The sequence below is a fragment of the Carassius carassius genome, chromosome 37, assembly GCF_963082965.1.
Source record: "Carassius carassius chromosome 37, fCarCar2.1, whole genome shotgun sequence".
NCBI lineage: Eukaryota > Metazoa > Chordata > Actinopteri > Cypriniformes > Cyprinidae > Carassius > Carassius carassius.
In genome coordinates this window covers 7,680,974-7,701,379 of record NC_081791.1, presented here as the reverse complement: position 1 = coordinate 7,701,379, position 20,406 = coordinate 7,680,974, and the positions used below count along the sequence as shown (strand labels likewise).

The 20,406-nt window shown below is 36.9% G+C and overlaps 1 protein-coding gene across 1 annotated transcript; it reads right to left on the bottom strand.

The window, feature by feature from the left end:
* Positions 1 to 1,691: 1,691 nt before the first annotated feature.
* On the bottom strand, positions 1,692 to 13,431 carry LOC132117672 (uncharacterized). The gene is made up of 6 exons (XM_059526988.1): positions 13,292 to 13,431; positions 6,385 to 6,976; positions 5,146 to 5,286; positions 4,929 to 4,993; positions 4,311 to 4,577; positions 1,692 to 1,943 (listed from the first exon to the last, which is right to left on the bottom strand). The coding sequence occupies exons 2-6, from the start codon at positions 6,950 to 6,952 to the stop codon at positions 1,899 to 1,901; spliced, it is 1,086 nt and encodes a 361-aa protein (XP_059382971.1). The 5' UTR covers positions 6,953 to 6,976; positions 13,292 to 13,431; the 3' UTR covers positions 1,692 to 1,898.
* Between the last annotated feature and the right edge of the window lie 6,975 nt (positions 13,432 to 20,406).

Below are 20,406 nucleotides of genomic sequence, written 5' to 3'. Positions count from 1 at the left end.
TAATGTCTTATGAGCCCATGTTTTTGCTGGTGAACTAAAATGCAACAAAAAGAATTCTAGACAATATAAGAGAAAAAAAATAAAGGATTTTACTAAATGTATTTTAGGGCTGTCTTAGTTAAAATATAACAATATTTCTATATTATTTTTAATATTAGTATTTTTATAAACATTCACATTTATTAGGTTTTATAACATTACTATTCCATTCTATTATTTATAGCAACAGTAGTAACAGTAAGAAAAAAAAAATACATTTATGAATATCAATCTCAGTTATGCTGTCAACTTTTTGCCGTTTTAACATTTTGCTTTAGTGTTATGAAAATAAAATAGCCACTTGTGGGTGTTGTTTGCTCAGTAATGAACTTCATATTTTTCTCACACACTTAAAATGGGCTTTTATATATGAAAATATACAGCTGAATGGCCACCAAAAGGAATGAAAACTTTACATTTAAATTAAAATCATAAATACTTGAGCAAAAGAACATTTCTGACACACAAACAACATATGCCTTTGCATTTATTTATTTTGGGCTAATTTGGGCAGATTTTTAATGAGTTGTATGGCCACAGCTGATTATTAATAAATGGTTAGATCACAGGACTTTCATCAAGCTCTGACTTCAAACTCCAGGAATCATTTGAGATCGATTAGCAATGGTGCTCAATGCAGAATGTGTAACTTTATACAGGATGCCCTGAAATGTCAAGGGTGGCTAATACAGTTCCAGATGCCACTGCTGTCATTCACATCCACTAACAAATGCTGCCATTATTTCATGGCAACCATTTATAAAGACATTAACTCTCCAAAAGAAACCAGATGTGGGTTTACTAAATGATTTTAGCACAATGGCACAAAACAAGAGCATATCGAAACATGGGCCTCGATCATGCAGTCGTATGATGCATCTGCCAGCATACTGACACCACCTCCTCAGTTAAAAACCATGACAAATGACCTTATAGAAATGCCATAGTATGTAAGGAGATGGTCCACCTGATCTAGCCAAATAACACATGATAGTTGTGATCCAGATCTTACATTTTATACACAAGTGTAATGATGTTTAGCATAATTATCATTTCTGAAATGAGGTTACACACAGCCCCAATGGGGGGAGTGCATGTACAGTTCTCTCTCCACCTTCAATACCACGACTTAGGTGCCCTTGAGCAAGGCACCGAACCCCCAACTGCTCCCCGGGCGCCGCAGCATAAATGGCTGCCCACTGCTCCGGGTGTGTGCTCACAGTGTGTGTGTGTGTTATCACTGCTCTGTGTGTGTGCGCATTTCGGATGGGTTAAATGCAGAGCACAAATTCTGAGTATGGGTCACCATACTTGGCTGAATGTCACTTCACTTTCACTTTTCACTTTCAATAAACATTCAGCTTTCCATGGTTTAGCCTCACTGTCACACATTTCTCCAAAATATCTGCAATGTACACTACGGATCAGAAGTTTGGTGTATGATTAAAAAAATTAAAACATTTTTAGAAGAAGTCTCTTAAATTGACCAAGGCTGCATTTATTTAATTTATTTAATACAGTAAAACAGTAATATTTTGAAATGTTAATCAATTTTAAAATAGCTCAATTATAATTTAAAATAAGCAGTTTTTACTCCAGTCTTCAATGTCACATTATCATTCAGAAGAATATGCTAATTTGGTGTTTAAAAAAAAAAAAAAAAAAAAAACTTTCTTATTCACAGTTTTAGTATCAGGTTCAACCCTGTTGTCATTTTTACAGTCAGTCACTGTATAAAACATACAGTATAAACAAACTACTTGAATTGGCTTATTCACAAAAGCAGCTACAAATATATCACAGTTTTTCCCCGCTGAGTTAACTCTATTGCACTTTTTTCATCGTTTTGGACTTCACAGTCAGTCTGTGTCACTTGTAATCTGTTCTTCCAAATCTTCGGGCATCTAGCAGGAAATGAAAAACAGGATATCAGATTACAACCATTGACAAGAAACAGGAAACAACATCAGGAAACAACTGGAACTTAATAACTAAAAGTTTGATTAAGAATGAAAAACCTTTCAAAACTACAAACTTCCTCCTCAATGGAAAAAATAAGCATCTATTGTAAATTAAGCTACAAAAACAACCCAATGCTTCTGCAACATTTTCCTGTCACAGACATAACATGCATTAACATAAATGAACACATTAACCCATTTGGTGAACAGAAACTTGGCCCAGTCACTGTGCTTTAATTCACCATAATCTATTAATACTGCAGAAGTGTCTGCCAAATGTTGTGCAGTTTCTGGTGGTGTGTAACACCTGCTACTCTGCATGTCCTTCTGCAAATGAGTGACTGGAGGTTATTTTAAACATTGGTCTCAGTTACTAAGTGTGCAAATGTTTTCACAAACACATGATAATTCACCAATAGTTTTCATAGTACAATGTACTTTAAATTTACAAAAAAAAAAAAAACAACTGAAACTGCATGTACACAAAAATCACATACTCATACTTGTGGCCTTGGAGATTCAATTTTATGCATATTTTTTAAATGGCTAATGAAATTTCACCAAATAAAAAACTGCGTTATAGCTTGAGCTGCAAGGTTCCTCTGCATAAAAACTCAAATATGCATATGTACTGGTGGCTAATAAGACGTCATTGTTTGCCATTGCAATTTGTTTTATGAATGTGTCACAGTATGATGCAGACATTAAGCCCTTTCACACATACAGACTTTTCCGGAAAATTACCGGTAAATTGCCGTAAAGAGATCATGTGTGAACAGGATCTTTTAAAAAATACCAGTAAATTCGTTCAGGCAACTTACCGGTATGAGAAGTTGTAACATTACCAGTAAGTTGCCGGAATTCTGCTCTGTGTGAACACAGAAGGAAAATTACCGGTATGAGTACGTACGAGTTCAGAACGCGGTGACGTAAGACGTCTACTCCGGGCCAATCATAACAATGTGACGCATTCACGCACCGTTTAAGAAAATTAAATAAATGTCATCCAACTGAAGCGACAGTGAAATTAAAGCCCTCCTCCTTATCCGGGCGGATGAAGAAATTTGTCGTCAATTGAGAGGAACTGTTAAATAACTGTTAACTGTCTCCGAGAGCAATGCATTCACAGGCCAAAGTCAGGTCATCAATAAACAGAAAACATTGCGTCTTAATATCTAAAAAATAGACGACCATCACAAACGAAGTAGTAGTGGAAGTATTTCTTGTTCCTATTATGAATTTTGTCAATCTATTTGGGGATCCTGCTACTCCACAAATCCTGTAGCTCTAAACCAGTGGATCTCAACCCGCGGGCACGTCATGAAATCACACGCGACCCATCATGCCGAACACAATAATAAAAAATACAAACTTTTAAGTTTTACAACTTATTTTAGTTTGTACCTAGGGAAAAACACATAGGGTACAAACAAGAAGTCGGAGCAGTGACGAAGAGTGCTGGACATTCGGCATCAACTTTCAGTTTGCCCCGCAACACACTTGAGGATGTTCAGCCCGTCTTTTTCCCCTATTCTCCCAAAACAGCTAATACTGTTTCAGCTATTAAAATAGTTCAGTTTTGTATGTTGGGAGCAGTTTTTGATCGTTAAACAGGCCTATAAGTTTTGTTTTTAAAGTAACAAGCGGCCAGCACAGAGAGGGAGAGTTGATCATAGCCTGTTTGGTCAGTTTAGCCTTCTCAAATCATCACGAATTGTCTAAAATAAAATCTAAAGATATAAAACAGTTCAAGCATGTAACGATGTTTTAACGTTAAACCCATATAAATGTACACTATATCGAATATTTTGTGCGGAAATTGCAAGATAAAGCACGCTTTTTTCGGACATATAGGTGCCAGCGAGATAATAATATAAAATAAAGAAATATAAAATAAAGAAAATAAACATGCTTTCTGCCGTCTTGTCTTGAACAGGAGCGCTTACAAAAATAAACCGGAACTCAGCGAATAATTGAATAACAGGCAGGTTAAAAACCATCAGCACTCAGTTTCTCGGTTTACACACACACACAAAAATATGGACTATTTAAGTTTGGGACCAGAGGGGGTGAAAATCTGAGAAGTTTTGGTCATGACAATCTTTACTAACATTATAAGTTAATCTAAGGTAAAAAATCAAATAATAAAAGCATGCACTATGACTTTTTTTTTAAATCATCTTTGGTTTTTAAGAGCTTAAACAGACTCAAAATGAGTCTCTAAAAGCGTGCATTTTTGTAACATAAAACAAGACCCAACTGTGGCCTATTACTTTACTTCCAATGATTACACTTTTGCCCTTTTATTACCTGTCTGTGGGCTGCACACATTTGTGTGAAGGAATCCTGAAGGTACTGGTTACCGAACCCCATGATTCGACCGACCGTCTGGCTGCACAATCCAGCCACTTTGGCGGTAAAGTCCAGGGTGAAGGCCAGTCTGACCAGCTCAGGAGTGGCGTCTGTGGTCTGGGGAAGAGGACTGGGGATCTGTGCTATGTAGCGATCAGCGAGCCGCTGGAAGGAGCTATAAGACAGTTTCTGGAGGAAGTCTTGGACGCTTTTGTTCCTGCTTATCTAGAAAGAAAATTAGCAGAATTTATTGCTGGTTATGTGAATTCAGATCTTTTTTTCTTCATATTGTACTACATGTGGCAAAAAATAGGCTGTTGAACCTCAAACCATGCCATGTAAGAAAGTTTGCTGCCTGAATGGTTTATTCATCAATATGCAAAATAGAAATAAAATGGTACAAATGTCTGACCACGGAATACTGCAATTGACCACTCACAATAAAGTATCCTAAAAAGGCATGCAATAAAAAGTGATAATTAAATGATACTTTCTTTACATTCATTTTGCATACATTAGATAACAGTCAAATGACAGAACATTATGTCAAAAGTGAATCAGGGTTAAAATGCTTACTTTCTGTTCAATAATATCCCCATGTTGCTTCAGCAGGCTGATGATCCTCTCTGTAGTGTCATCACCTGAGGAGACACGCTTGTGAACATTTGCAATTTGCAATATGAAGCTTAAATATAAATAAGCTTTGAAAAGTAAATAAAGAAAGCAAGATCCCGAGGATATTTATTGTGCTCGTAAAGGTTTCCTGCTAGTCAGATTTGACGGAGAGGGTCACCTGAAGAGCTGCAGTTTCCTACAGAAGCAACAGTGAGCAGCGGAACACAATCTTCGTTTGGACTAAACTGAATCTCCTTCACAATCAACTCCAGCTCTTCTGACACCTTCTCAAAGTATGTATTATCAGAGTCCACGCTCACTACAAACAGAGGAAAGATTCACATATTCACACAGTTGTTTGGACCAAAGATACATTAACATTTAAGTGTACAGGCCTGTTCGCACAAACACAGAAGTCGGTGGACGAGAGATCTCAATGCCCTGCAAATGAAAAAAAATAAAGAAAACATCTTCATCAATTTGACAGCACACATGCTGCAGTACAACACAAACAAATACAGAAATGCACTGCAAATACTCCAAACACAAATAAATACAGAAACACGCTACAAATAGGCACAGACCACATCAGAAATATATATATATATATATATATGAACTAAAACAAATTGCAATACCTAGATTTTAGAAACATAAAATCGCCTTAAAATGTAAATTCAAATTAGTCGCAAAAAATCGCCCAGACCTATAAAACCATGGTTAATTTTCATTTTGTTGGGGGTATTTTGGCCATTGTTGGGGTCCTCCTGTTGTGGTCTGTGCTACTTGCAGTGATTTCTATATTTGGTTGTGTTGCTGCGAGTATTTGCAGCGCATGAGCTGTCAAGCTAATGAAGAAATTTGTTGGTGCTTTTTCTATTTGCATGTGTTTTCTGAAGCTGCAGCACACTGAGCTCTCTCTATCACTGTACAGTTTTCTCATCTCATACATTAACATTTCAGTGTACACGCCTGTTCACACCAACACACATTTTCTCACGTGATCCGTTTGTTCAGACCAATGTGTTAAAATGGCATAGGAACAGGCAGAATAAACACGCAAATTCAGAAAAGTGGAAATAACCCAGTACACGAAGGACAGCACTTGCGATATGTGAGCATGTCCAGGGAATCTGGTCGCATCAGCAGCTCTGTCGTTCCGAACTGATAAGACTTTGGTTGTGTTTCTTCAAAAAATGGATTCATTTTATGACTCCATCACATTTTCTGGTTACCTGGGCTTTAATCGGACCTCTCACGTTAAAGAATTAAAGCTTAAAGCTTAATGAGTTAGCGTTATAGTTATCATCCTTGGTGTGGACAGGCCTTCAGTGGCTAATTCTTCACACCGACTGTCATTAGTGGCAGAGCTATGAATCTGCCAGACAAGTTCACTTGTCTCAACTAAAAGACTTACCGTCTGAAAGCCCCTCCACAGCACCAGGAACAGGAGAGCAGTCCTTTCGTAATGTTTCTCTTTTCTCATCATTTTGATTGCTAAAGAAGATCCTCCTCAGAGAGTGTTTTTTCCTCACAGTCTCAGTGTGGCCAGGTGAGCCGTTATGAGAAGAGCGAAGCCCCCGCTCTATCGTATATTGTCCAGAGTCTGTTTCTGTAACTCGCTCATCTTTCACTTTGGGCTCAGTCTTCTTCTTAGAGAAGAGGTGGAGGAAGCCTCTGAAGAGTGATTTGGTTCTGCTCGGTGCTTTGGTGCTCTTACTCCTAGTGACAAGCTCTTGTGAAGTGCATTCAGGACACTCACCGGTGTTCAGGAGCCTCTCTACTCTCAGACGGTGGGTGGAGGTGTCACTGGACGCCCGTCTGGACTGTCTTCCTGGTTTAAGCCATTTGAGCTTATTCACCTGATGTTTCCTGCACCCTTCATTCAGGCTGAGGCTCCGCTTGACATACGTCTCTAACAGACATCTAGCACACTTCTGATCCGACAGCAGCAGCTGAGAGTTACGAGGAGCCAGCTTGGACATCTTTGTACTCTGCGTCCACAAGGTCTATAAAATAAACCAGTATGAGTAATACTGTTAAAACCAGGCTTTTATAGCATTTTATGTTTCCCAAATACTCACAGTTAAACTAAATCTTTTCCATATTCACATATTTGCTCAATCTTAAAATTTCATCCCAAGCTCTGAATTGACACAGACCAAAACATAGCAAAGCAAAACGATGAAGGCATTAGCAAAGGTTTTCAAAGAAACACTAGAACATGGCTATGAATTATAAATAACTACCATAGTTTTCATAAAATAAACATTTCTTCATTGATTATTTTTCACGCATATTCACCAAAATAGAAGAGTTGGTTAAAGACACTGAAAAACGTTTAAATAATGGGGTATTTTTGACATACAGTGTACAGAGCAATGTTTAGTGATAAAATGATATAGTTTTGTGTTCGGAGCAGATCTGAATCCAGCAGTTAAAATGAAAGTATGTACACTTACTATGGGATTTAAATCCTGCCATGATTCAAAACTGAAAAATAAAGTTATAAAAGTTTGAAACTAAGTGTTCGAAAACTCTAAATCTTACAAAAAAAAGTTTTGCAAGATCGAAAAATAAGATTTGCAAGCTTGCAAAATGTAAAAAAAATAAAAAAATATCTCTGCAAACATTATGCTGTTTTTGAGATTTCCCTCTTCAGAACTGCAACATTTATTTTATGATGAGTTGAGTTTCAAATTTGTCAGTGTTCTCCCACTGTATTAGATTGTTTTCCAGGTTTGAGACCTTGTAAATGGGGATCTGAAAACTGGTGTGCGAATGAGTGAATTTTTTTTTGAAACTCTGAAAGCTTGCAAAGTGGTAAAAAAAAATTACATCTCTTCAAACATAATTTTGTTTTTGAGTTTTCCTTCTTCAGAAGTGCAAAACTCTTTTTTATGGTGTTGTGCAATAATTTTTTCAGAGTTTCGAATTTGTCAATGTTCTCCCAGTGTATAGTTTGCTTTCAAACTATACACTTTTTTAGTGATCTGAAAACTGGTGTGCCAATAGGTGAAAAAAAGTTTTGAAACTCTGAAAACTGAGGTTCGAAAGGGCGAAACTTATTACGTTACATTACATTTGCACTCCTATTGCAGACTATTTTTTTCAGAGCTGAGTTTACAACACCCACTTTGCGGAGATACGCCCACTCAGTTGCGACCTTGCGAGTCACGTGATTTGTGGCAGTGTTGTCACGCAGCTCTGCTCTGAAACTCTGAAACTCAGACTGAGCGAAAATGAAGCTTTGCAACCTCACAACTAAAAAAAAGCCTGGAGGGAGGGCCTTCTGCTCTTGGCCAATGCTTTGCTGTCTGCTGACGTACAGTCCAATCACAAGTCGTATTTACTGGAAAGGTGGGATTGACCGACTGCTCCGCCAATGACAAAAGCGCACAGGATACGCAAACAGAGGATGCACAGATTTCTGTCCACAAGGCGGTCCCGTCGCGGTCCAGTTCTAAAATAAAGGTTACCCACTTGTCGCTGAAATTCACCATAAAATTGCCAGTAGCCACTGAGTTTACCACTGACTTGATGGTTGCTCTGTCAATTCTTCGTCATCAGTTAGGAACCTAGGTGTGCTATTTGATGGGAATCTTTCCTTAGAAAGCCACGTTTCTAGCATTTGTAAAACTGCATTTTTCCATCTCAAAAATATATCTAAATTACGGCCTATGCTCTCAATGTCAAATGCAGAAATGTTAATCCATGCATTTATGACCACAAGGTTAGATTATTGTAATGCTTTATTGGGTGGTTGTTCTGCACGCTTAGTAAACAAACTACAGCTAGTCCAAAATGCAGCAGCAAGAGTTCTTACTAGAACCAGGAAGTATGACCATATTAGCCCGGTCCTGTCAACACTGCACTGGCTCCCTATCAAACATCGTATAGAGTTTAAAATATTGCTTATAAAGCCCTGAATGGTTTAGCACCTCAGTATTTGAATGAGCTCCTTTACATTATAATCCTCTACGTGCGCTACGTTCTCAAAACTCAGGCAATTTGATAATACCTAGAATATCAAAATCAACTGCGGGCGGCAGATCCTTTTCCTATTTTGGCCCAAACTCTGGAATAACCTACCTAACATTGTTCGGGAGGCAGACACACTCTTGCAGTTTAAATCTAGATTAAAGACCCATCTCTTTAACCTGGCATACACATAACATACTAATATGCTTTTATTATTCACATTATTCCGTGAAAGATTTTTAGGCTGCATTAATTAGGTAAACCGGAACCGGGAACACTTCCCATAACACCCTATGTACTTGCTACATCATTAGAAGAATGGCATCTACGCTAATATTTGTCTGTTTCTCTCTTGTTCCGAGGTCACCGTGGCCACCAGATCCAGTCTGTGTCCAGATCAGAGGGTCACTGCAGTCACCCGGATCCAGTACGTATCCAGACCAGATGGTGGATCAGCACCTAGAAAAGACCTCTACATCCCTGAAAGACAGCGGAGACCAGGACAACTGGAGCCCCAGATACAGATCCCCTGTAAAGACCTCAGAGGAGCACCAGGACAAAGACCACAGGAAACAGATGATTCTTCTGCACAATCTGACTTTGCTGCAGCCTGGAATTGAACTACTGGTTTCGTCTGGTCAGAGGAGAACTGGCCCCCAAACTAAGCCTGGTTTCTCCCAAGGTTTTTTTCTCCATTCTGTCACCGATGGAGTTTCGGTTCCTTGCCGCTGTCGCCTCTGGCTTGCTTAGTTGTGGTCACTTCATCTACAGCGATATCGTTGACTTGATTGCAAATAAATGCACAGACACTATTTAACTGAACAGAGATGACATCACTGAATTCAATGATGAACTGCCTTTGACTATCATTTTTGCATTATTGACACTGTTTTCCTAATGAATGTTGTTCAGTTGCTTTGACGCAATGTATTTTGCGCTATATAAATAAAGGTGACTTGACTTTGACTTTGATAGACCGGCGGTGCATCAGTATGTACAGTCTCACCTGACTTTCCTCAGCTGGCGACTCACTTTCCTCACGCAGTGGACCACTGACTCTCTCTTCCGAATATTACAATTAAAGTGACTTCTATAGTGCATCCAAAAGAATATTTAGATATTATATTTAAATATTCAGAAAGGTGTACAGTGTATTTTTTACTTTTATTAAAATATTTCAGTAAAATTATAAATAATTGCCTATTACAAATTTATGAATGCATGGTTAACTTTTTTCTGCAATCACTAGAGACTATATGTATTGAGACATTTTAAAATCTATATTTTGTAAAAAAATAATAAAAAATAAACCTGAATTATAATCTAAACATCTGTATTTTCATATATTATATAAGTAGTTTATATATAACATATAAGTATATATATATATATATATAACATAAATAAGTAGGCTAATAAATATATAATGTTTAAAACATATGATAAACTATTTGTTCTCCACCACATCACTAAAATTGATACTGTGTGTGTGTGTGTGTGTGTGTGTGTGTGTGTGTGTGTGTGTGTGTGTGTGTGTGTGTGTGTGTGTGTGTGTGTGTGTGTGTGTGTGTGTGTGTGTGTGAAAGAGAGTGCTTTCTGCATTGAGGATATTCTGTAGTCTCGGACCTTCGTTTGGGTAAATCTTTACTGGATTGTCTGTACTCAATCCTTATCCATTTTCAAGAATCAGCTTAAAACACATCTCTTCTAAATTTATTTGACCTTCTAACTTTAACACTCACTATTCTTAAAAAAAAAAGAATAATATTAAGCTTTCTATTCTTTTGTATTCTATCGGTTTTCTTTTATTATACAATTAACAAAGGCAAAAAATACCTCTAACTCTAGCTTGCTCTATTCTATCTGTTATCAGTATTTCTTTATTATATTATTTAAAAGCCTTTGTTACGTGTAAGCTAACTGAGACTTGTTATAGCACTTGTATATTTGTTGTTTTTTATTGCTTCCATTGTCCTCATACGCTGTTTGTGACGGATTGAGAGAGGATAGAGCTGACATTTTGAGTCACCGACTTTGCAAAAACCCAACAAAAACACGTCCTAAGAGTCCAAAAGCATTCACTGCGCAATGAACGTTTTTATATTAATTGAACATGAATTATTGAGTATCAGCACGTGCGCGAGCACAAATGTGCTATTAATTTTATAGCTACAACAGTGCATAGGAGCGCAACTGCCCGAGCGCTTTGGAAAGAAGGAGAAAGCGACGCGTTTTACACGCGTTTTTGGGCGCGACATGTGAACGGCCCTTAACACGGTGTTTTGTTCCTTGAATTCATCAAATTTTCAACGAATCAAGTGAGCCAGTGATTCAATAGTCCATTCAAATGGACTCTTTTGTTTCCTTTCTAATAGAATCAGCCGTTTTGAACGAAAAGTTTGATTTGAACGATTCAATAAAGTGAAAGTGAAAGTGAAGTGACATTTAGCCAAGTATGGTGACCCATACTCAGAATTTGTGCTCTGCATTTAACCCATCCGAAATGCACACACACACAGAGCAGTGAACACACACACACACACACACACACACACACACACACACCCGGAGCAGTGGGCAGCCATTTATGCTGCGGCGCCCGGGGAGCAGTTGGGGGTTCGATGCCTTGCTCAAGGGCACCTAAGTCGTGGTATTGAAGGTGGAGAGAGAACTGTACATGCACTCCCCCCACCCACAATTCCTGCCGGCCCGGGACTCGAACTCACAACCTTTCGATTGGGAGTCCGACTCTCTAACCATTAGGCCACGACTTCCCCAATAAATAGCCTACTTAAAACCATGGTTTTGCTGTCACCTACTGGCGTTTTTATTGTCATCATTATTTATCGATGACAGGCCTAAACCAGACAAGGTGCAAGCACTAGCCTACTACCAGCACAAAAAAATCATTGTAATCATTATGTGAAATTAGCTACAGGACCAACCCCCCCCCCCCCCCAAAAAAGAAACTGAGTTGAGGAAAGTGAGTCGTTCGCTGCGTGAGGTGAGTGTGTATACTGATGCACCGCCGGCCTATCAGTGGTAAACTCAGTGGCTACTGGCAATTGTATGGTAAATTTCAGCGACAAGTCGGTAACCTTATTTTAAATTTTAGGACCGTTTATTTTGCGTATCCTGTGCGCTTTTGTCATTGGCGGAGCAGTCGGTCAATCCCACCTTTCCAGTAAATACGACTTGTGATTGGACTGTACGTCAGCATACAGCAAAGCATTGGCCAAGAGCAGAACGCATAGTCTGCAATAGGAGTGCAAATGTAATGTAACGTAATAAGTTTCGCCCTTTCGAACCTCAGTTTTCAGAGTTTCAAAAATTTTTTCACCTATTGGCACACCAGTTTTCAGATCACTATTTACAAGTTTTCAAATCTTGAAAGCAAACTATACACTGGGAGAACAGTGACAAATTTGAAACTGCACAACACCATGAAAATAATTTTGTACTTCTGAAGAAGGAAAACAAAATTATGTTTGAAGAGATGTAATTTTTTTTACCACTTTGCAAGCCTGCAAAGCTCTGTTTTCAGAGTTAAAAAAAAAATTCACACATTCGCACACCAGTTTTCAGATCACCATTTACAAGGTCTCAAACCTGGAAAACAATCTAATACAGTGGGAGAACACTGACAAATTTGAAACTCTGAAAAATTCTTTGCGCAACATCGTACAATTTTTTTTTGCAGTTCTGAAGAAGGAAATCTCAAAAACAACAATGTTTGCAGAGATATTTTTATTTACGTAAAATTATTTACATTTTGCAAGCTTGCAAATCTTATTTTTCGATCTTGCAAAACTTTTTTGTAAGATTTAGAGTTTTCGAACACTTAGTGTCAACCTTTCAGAACTTTATTTTCAGTTTTGAATCATGGCCGGATTTAAATCCCATACACTTACCGGTTGCACTTTATTTTACAGTACGTCCTCTTACATAGAAAGTACTACATTGGGGTAGAATTAGGTTTAGGGTAAGTACCTAGTTATTGTAAATTAACGTTACTATATTAAGTACATAGTATGAGGAACAGAACAGTAAAATAAAGTGTTACAACGGAAGTTGTTACAGCCGGTCACGGCTAAATCTCCAAAGCTAGTAAACTGCCTACTTCAATACTAAGGTATTTTAGACATCGTTGTCCAAGGTAATGGTGTATCGTGGCAGCATGGCAGCACGATAGCCTTCACCTTTAGAATCTCCCATTAACGTTAGTTGTTGCACACAAACACATTACATTTGGAGACACCCTCTTCTTCTCACTTCGTGTCCTGTGTATTACACGTAACGTTATCGCTACAGTGTTAGTTCAGTAGAGCTGAATTAAACCTCACCTTTATGGATGTAGACCACCTTTTGTCTGAACAGATCGAATAGCGTTATTCTAAGTTAAACTTCACATTTTAAAAGTAGAAGTAACGGAAAACAACTTCCCTGACTGAGGTTCACGAGCGCGTCAGGGTCACGTGACTTCATGGCCCACCCACTTCCTGAATATTCATTAAACTTGTGAATAATTATTATAAGCTTGTAGAAGCGGTTGACATATATATATTTTTTATTAATATATTTAATTTAATATATTGTTTGATTAATGTTTGCTTTTTTTCTTTTGTCGATAATAGAAAACAACAATTAGTACACTTCATGACTCTCCACATGATGGCGCTATTCATTCAAATTTAATTTTCTTTACATTCTGAATAGAAAAGCCCCACATGGTCTCACTCTCCTTTTGGCTTGACATAAATGCATCTTTGCTTACCTGTACTAGATTACTGAAAAAGTTCAGTTTTCACTGAGCATTGATTGTATCTCCAGGTTTGTTTGTTTTTTGTTTGTTTGTTTGTTTTTTGCATCGCATTGCAAAAACCATGTGAATTGTGTTATCACATGACTTTCCACGTGTTTTCATATAAAGCGTCTCTAATTTATCTCTTCAGCATGCCTTTTATGAAATATTTGAGCTGTTTATGCCCAAGATAAACAAACAGCTCCATCATCACAGGCTCTAGACGTGTCCATAAACTCAGTATCATACGGCCTGCTACAAAATCCTCTCTAAAACTAATTGTAAATATTCAATGAAATATTTACAGTGCAATCAGGTCTATTCATCAGACTAGGCTCGGTTAGTTCCTGACCATCCTTTAAATTGACAAACTGTCGGACACCTTATTTACTTATTCTGCTCCATTCTGATAACATCCCAACACTTGACAACTTGATGACTGCAGAGGCCTATCACAGCAGAATACAATCTGGCAGGCGAAACATAACCTGTGCTTACAAAGACTGTGGCAGAGCAGATATTCAACTTAAATTCCCTTAAGAGACCATATGCAAGTCAAAATAGGGCTTATCATGAGATCCTGTGTCTTTTTGGCATCTTTCAAGCAGCTATAGGTCAGGATACACCATGTTACCTTCAAGTCACCCAAGTGAATAATTCACATGAGTTTAACTCAACTCCAGTAGTTTAAATATTCAGAAGTAGATTAACACAAATGTTAGATTTGCTTGATGTTGGTCAGCCGGGGAACTAAAGGGGACCCCCGGCCTTCTTTATTTAAATCAGTGAACAATAACATGCATACATCTAGCTGACAGCTGATCATGAGTTGTGTAGTGTTTCCTTAAACAGATCATTCAGAGTGCTAATAGAAATGGTGCACTTAAGTGTGAATTGAACGTAATGTTTTTGGACACTTTTGGAATAGTGCAGCCAAAAATCAAAATCTGATGAAAATTTACTCTCAGCCCTCAGGCCATCAAAGATGTAGATGAGTTTGTTTCTTCCCCAGAATAGATTTCACACCAGTGGATCCTCTGCAGTGAATGGGTGCCGTCAGAATGAGTGTCCAAACAGCTGATTAAAACATCACAATAATCCACACCACTCCAGTCCATCAGTTAACATCTGGTGAAGTGAAAAGCTGTGTGTTTGTAAGAAACAAATCAATCATGAAGATATTTTTAACCAACTTTAAACCATCACATCTGGCCATAATCCAGTGAAAAAGTTCATCTGCTGTCATCCTCTCACATCATAATCCACAGACATATTTGATTAAGACTGTTTTCCCTTGTATTTGATCTGTGCATATTTCTCTCCTGATTCAGATCAGATGACTTTTTCATTGGAGGAAGCATTGTTATGGATTATAGATTTGTGTTTTAGCCAGCAGAAACATTTTGAAACATCCTCATGATGCATTTGTTTTTTACAAATGCTTCACAAGACATTAATTGATGGACTGGAGTTGTGTTAATTACTTGGATTACTGTTTGGTACCCATTCTGGCGGCATCCATTTTTTTTTTTTTTTTATACATACAGTATAAAGCTGTGTTTTTTTAAGTCCTACTTCAGTTGGTCAAAAAGCATTTAATCTGCATTTAATATAAACGTAAACTACTATGCATTTGATTGTAAATATCATACAACAATCAGATTGCATGTTATCTCCATTATAAGCATGCATAAGTGTATTTCTTTTATTTAGTCATCCAGGTATCTTTACCTTGTCGGTAACACTTTAGAATACTGTTTCTTACTTACTACATAACTAATAAGGAATTATTGAAGAACAAACAGGTGATTATTCATTAACACTTAACTCGCTACTGTTAACTACTAAGAAAGATGTGTTAACTAATCAGTATGTAATAAAATTTTATGATTGTGTTAAGTAACAGTTAGCTAATCAATAGCTAATGTATTCTGTCATACCTCCTGAAGAACTACTATTAATTATCTACTAGTTAAGGTTCAGGAAAAATAACTATGAAATGACTACTACTGAACAGTTATACGCAAAAAAAAAAAACACTATAATAATCAGGCTGTGTCCCACAAATCAAGTACTTGAGTAAAAGTACAGATACCCCAATAAAATATTACTCCAGTAAAATTATAAGTAGGCCTATTCATTTTCAAAATTACTTGAGTAAAAGGACAAGTACAAAGTACTACTACAGTAGCAACTTTGTTAAAGTCCACTTATTAGCCTATAATGGAAATTATAATTATAATTATAGCCTATATTGGAAATGAAATGTGGATTTTGTTTGCTTCTAAATGTTTAACTTTTGATTATGAAATGTTTGTTAAATTAGTTAAAATGTGGGCAGTATGTTAAAATGGAATAAAATATGCTGTATTAAGAAATGTTCTCATCTGAAATAAACAGATGAGAGTATTTTACAACGTTTATGATTACTTTTATAGGTTGTTCTTAGTCAAAATTATGTAGTTTATTATTATTTACTAGGTTCACTTTAGAATTCTGTAAGTCCTGCAAAATTATCTGATAATTCTTTATTAATTACTAATGGGTTCCCTATGCTTTCACTTTAGAATACTGTTTCAGATTCTAAGTAATTCTTGAGGAATTTTGCAGCTGAATAATTCTTTATTAATTACTAATGGGTTCTCAACATTTTCACTTTAGAATAGGCCTAATGTTTCAGGTTCAAAATAAGTCCTACAGAATTATTTGATCATTAATTACTAATGGGTTCCCTATGTTTTCACTTTAGAATACTGTTATAGATTCTAAGTAATTCTTCAGGAATTATCTGATAATTCTTTATTAATTATTAATGGGTTCCCAATATTTTCACTTTAGAATAGGCCTAATGTTTCAGGTTCAAAATAAGTCCTACAGAATTATTTGATAATTCTTTATTAATTACAAATTGGATACCTGTATTTTCACTTTTCCTCAGGTTTTGCCTTACATACAGAAATTGAATTAATGATAATGTGGTATATGCTGAGGAGGCACACATACAGTACTGTATATAAAATATAAAAACTAAGGGGAGTTATCACAAGGCACTGGAGTCATGGTGGGATTCCTATTGGAAGCTGATTTCTTACAAAACACACTCACAAAACAATTTACTACACAGGCAAAACCTCTATAAAATGTATTGCATTTATTAATATTGCATTTTCATACTACTACTACTATTGCTAATAACATTTATATGAAAGGGTCACAATTCAATGTAATTGTGTATAACTGTTCATTAGTAGTTACTTCATAGTTATTTTTCCTGAACCTTAACTAGTAGATAATTAATAGTAGTTCTTCAGGAGGCATGACAGAATACATTAGCTATTGATTAGCTAACTGTTACTTAACATAATCATAAAATTATATTACATACTGATTAGCTAACACATCTTTCTTAGTAGTTAACAGTAGTGAGTTAAGTGTTAATGAATAATCACCTGTTAGTTCTTCAATAATTCCTTATTAGTTATGTAGTAAGTAAGAAACAGTATTCTAAAGTGTTACCCTTTTGTCTGCTGTTTTATGAATACCATGGGAAGGCATACCAGGGAATCTATGGGAAATCCATTTTAGTTTGCATTATTATTTAGGGACAGTCTTTTTGTCTATAATTGCATACAATGATGCCTGCTTAGGTTTTGGACTGAGTTTGGGTTTGTGTGGCATGAGCTTGGCATCTCCCATACTGTTGTTAGGAAGGCAGAGATGACAATAGAAAGCTATTGAACTGTATGATTGTGAAGGTGTGGAAGATAGAACAGATTAAGAAAATATGGAGCGAATGAGAAAGATAGATGACCTTTAGAATGATAAATGGCGCATCTGGGACTGCAGACAGTGGAAACAGATGGACGGTACACACACACACACACACACACAGGCACAGACGTACAGTTAGAAGAGCTATAAAATGTTAAGTAGCCATGACTCGTAAGCGTCTCTGTCCTCAGATGGGCTCTGATGGTTAAGAATGAGAACAGGTGAAGCAGAAGTGAAGAATGAAAAAGACTGACTTCACTCTGTTTCACATGATCACACTCTCATGCGAGGCTGCGCTTGGAATAGCATACTATTTCTGTAGTGCACTGAACTGGTGTAGACTTTTCACTCAGATATTTTTACTAAATTTGAAAATAATTATCACATTTAATTAAATGTGGAATTTTGAAGTAGAAAGACTGAAATAGTATTTTTTAAATTTGTAAATCATGCTCCAATAATCTTTGTTTTACTTACAGTTTTTGCAGTGTACTGTATACTCTTAAAATTGTCTGCAAGCTTGTAATACTGGAAATGTGAGGCATTTCACACTTCGCAGGTAATGCATCCCAGAATGCAGTGCTTCAAAATAAATAACATCAAAGTAATAATTAATATGTGTTTAATATATCTTTCTTGGCTGTTTTAAAATGCACTGGGAGTGTTACTGGTGTCACCGAGTTTTCTGGTTTGCAGAGACAGTCTGTGCTTTTTTAAAGATTATATATATTACAGTGTACTAGAGAACTAAAAGTTGGATTTAAGAAACAAACAAAAGCAAAACAAACTATATATATATATAATATTTCTAATTTCTAATATTTCTAATTTCTCAGCTTGAGGACTATAATAAATATGTAATGCATTGATAACCACCAAAAACAGGTGGTGATGAGAAAGTCACATGATGAATCAAAGCTCATCACAAACAGCTCTTCCACAAGCTGAGATGGGATATATATATATATATATATATATATATATATATATATATATATATATATATAGGTGCAGTGTCATGATCCGGGTTTCCTCCTTTCTCTGTCCCCCTCTTGTCCCCCTTGTCATCCTACACACTCTTTCTCTACACCATCACTTTAACTTCATTAGTCTCAGCTGTTCCCACTTACCCAATCCTTCCACCTGTTTCCCCTTTTCCCTGATTCCTCCTGCTATTTCTGCCTCCGCTTTCTCTAACCCTTTTGTCAGTTTATTCCTAGCGATCAGTGCTGAAGACGCATCTCTTACCTGCTGAATCAAGTGTTGTCTTGTCCTGTCCTGTCCTGTCCTATCTTGTGCGGTTTGTCTGGAAGTCATTCCCCTTCACACTCCTTACTGTGCTCTACCAACTCAGACGCTGTTGTCCTGAACGGACGCGGTATCCAGCCTACGGTACCCACGCTCTCTGCAGGCTTCGCCTCTCGCCGTACCCTCTGTTGGAATCTCCCTCTGCACCTGGCTCGGCTGCCGCTCATCCCGAGTCCCAGTAACCTGTTTTTCTGCTACCTTGTTAAAGCTCAGGGTTTACGAGCGAAGATTTCTGTTTGACTGATACCTCTGTCCCCGGAGTGGATTTATGTTTCCCATTTGATTCTTTGACTGTCTCATTTACATTAAAAGACCGTGATTGAGAGTCTCGCCTTTTGGTCATTTTTCACTCCCATAACATGCAGAGTTTTATTCACACAAACACTAAATACCATCATGGTAACACACATGATACTGAAATAATGCAATAAACATTAATTTATCAACTTTAGATGTAAGATAAAACCCTAATGTACACACCTGATAAGAAAAAACTAAGAAGAATCATAGTTATTTCAAAGAGAGAAAAAAAAAAAAATATGAAGTGTCATGCAGGGAATTCAGTTTTTCACTGTAAATTCAACAATTACTTTTTCATTTTCACTCAAATACACCTGGCTGCAGCCTGCAGATTGAGGCGGGGCTGCACCTGGGGCGGGGCTGCACATGTAGCCACGCCCCATGCCTACTTTGATTGGTCCAATCGTCTTTCATAGACATACATGATAGGAAATGTGTGCGTAGTTGGTGTAGGATGGAGTATGTTGTTTAAAAAGCTTAAAACGTTGTGGGGTTTTACAAAGCCTTCATTATAATTCACAGTTGTTTATTGTTAACTTGACTCACTATGTCTATTTTTTTTAAATACGAGATGTTAGCTGCTGCAAGATAAATCTTCTGGACCAGTCGAATACACAAATGAATCACTGGGACATTCTAAAACGCTTAACGTGAAAGTATGTGGCTTAATGAATTAAAACAGTGTTTTAAAAAGACCAAACTCAGTAAACAAATTATTAATAAAGCATTCTATTCACAGACAAGCAGATTTGAGCCCAGAATACGAAGACAATGCTGAATAAAGTAGTCATTTTTGTTATTTTTGGACCAAAATGTATTTTCGATGCTTCAAAAAATTCTAAATGACCCTCTGATGTTACATGGACTACTTTGAAGATGTTTTTATTACCTTTCTGGACATGGACAGTAGACCGTACACACAGCTTCAATGGAGGGACTAAGAGCTCTCGGACTAAATCTAAAATATCTTAAACTGTGTTCTGAAGATAGACAGAGGTCTCACGGGTTTGGAACGACATGAGGGTGAGTCATTAATGACATAATTTTAATTTTTGGGTGAACTAACCCTTTAAGTGTAGTGGGTTGTTCGTCTAAAGTTCAGCTTAATTTAACAAAACAATAATTTCATGGACATGGCGAGTTAAAGGCAATTTTTTTTTCTTCTTCTGTGCATTATAATGAAGGCTTTTTAGTTTTTAGCTTTTTAATCAACATACTCCATCCTACACCAACTACACACACATTTCCTATCATTTATGTCTATGAAAGATGATTGAA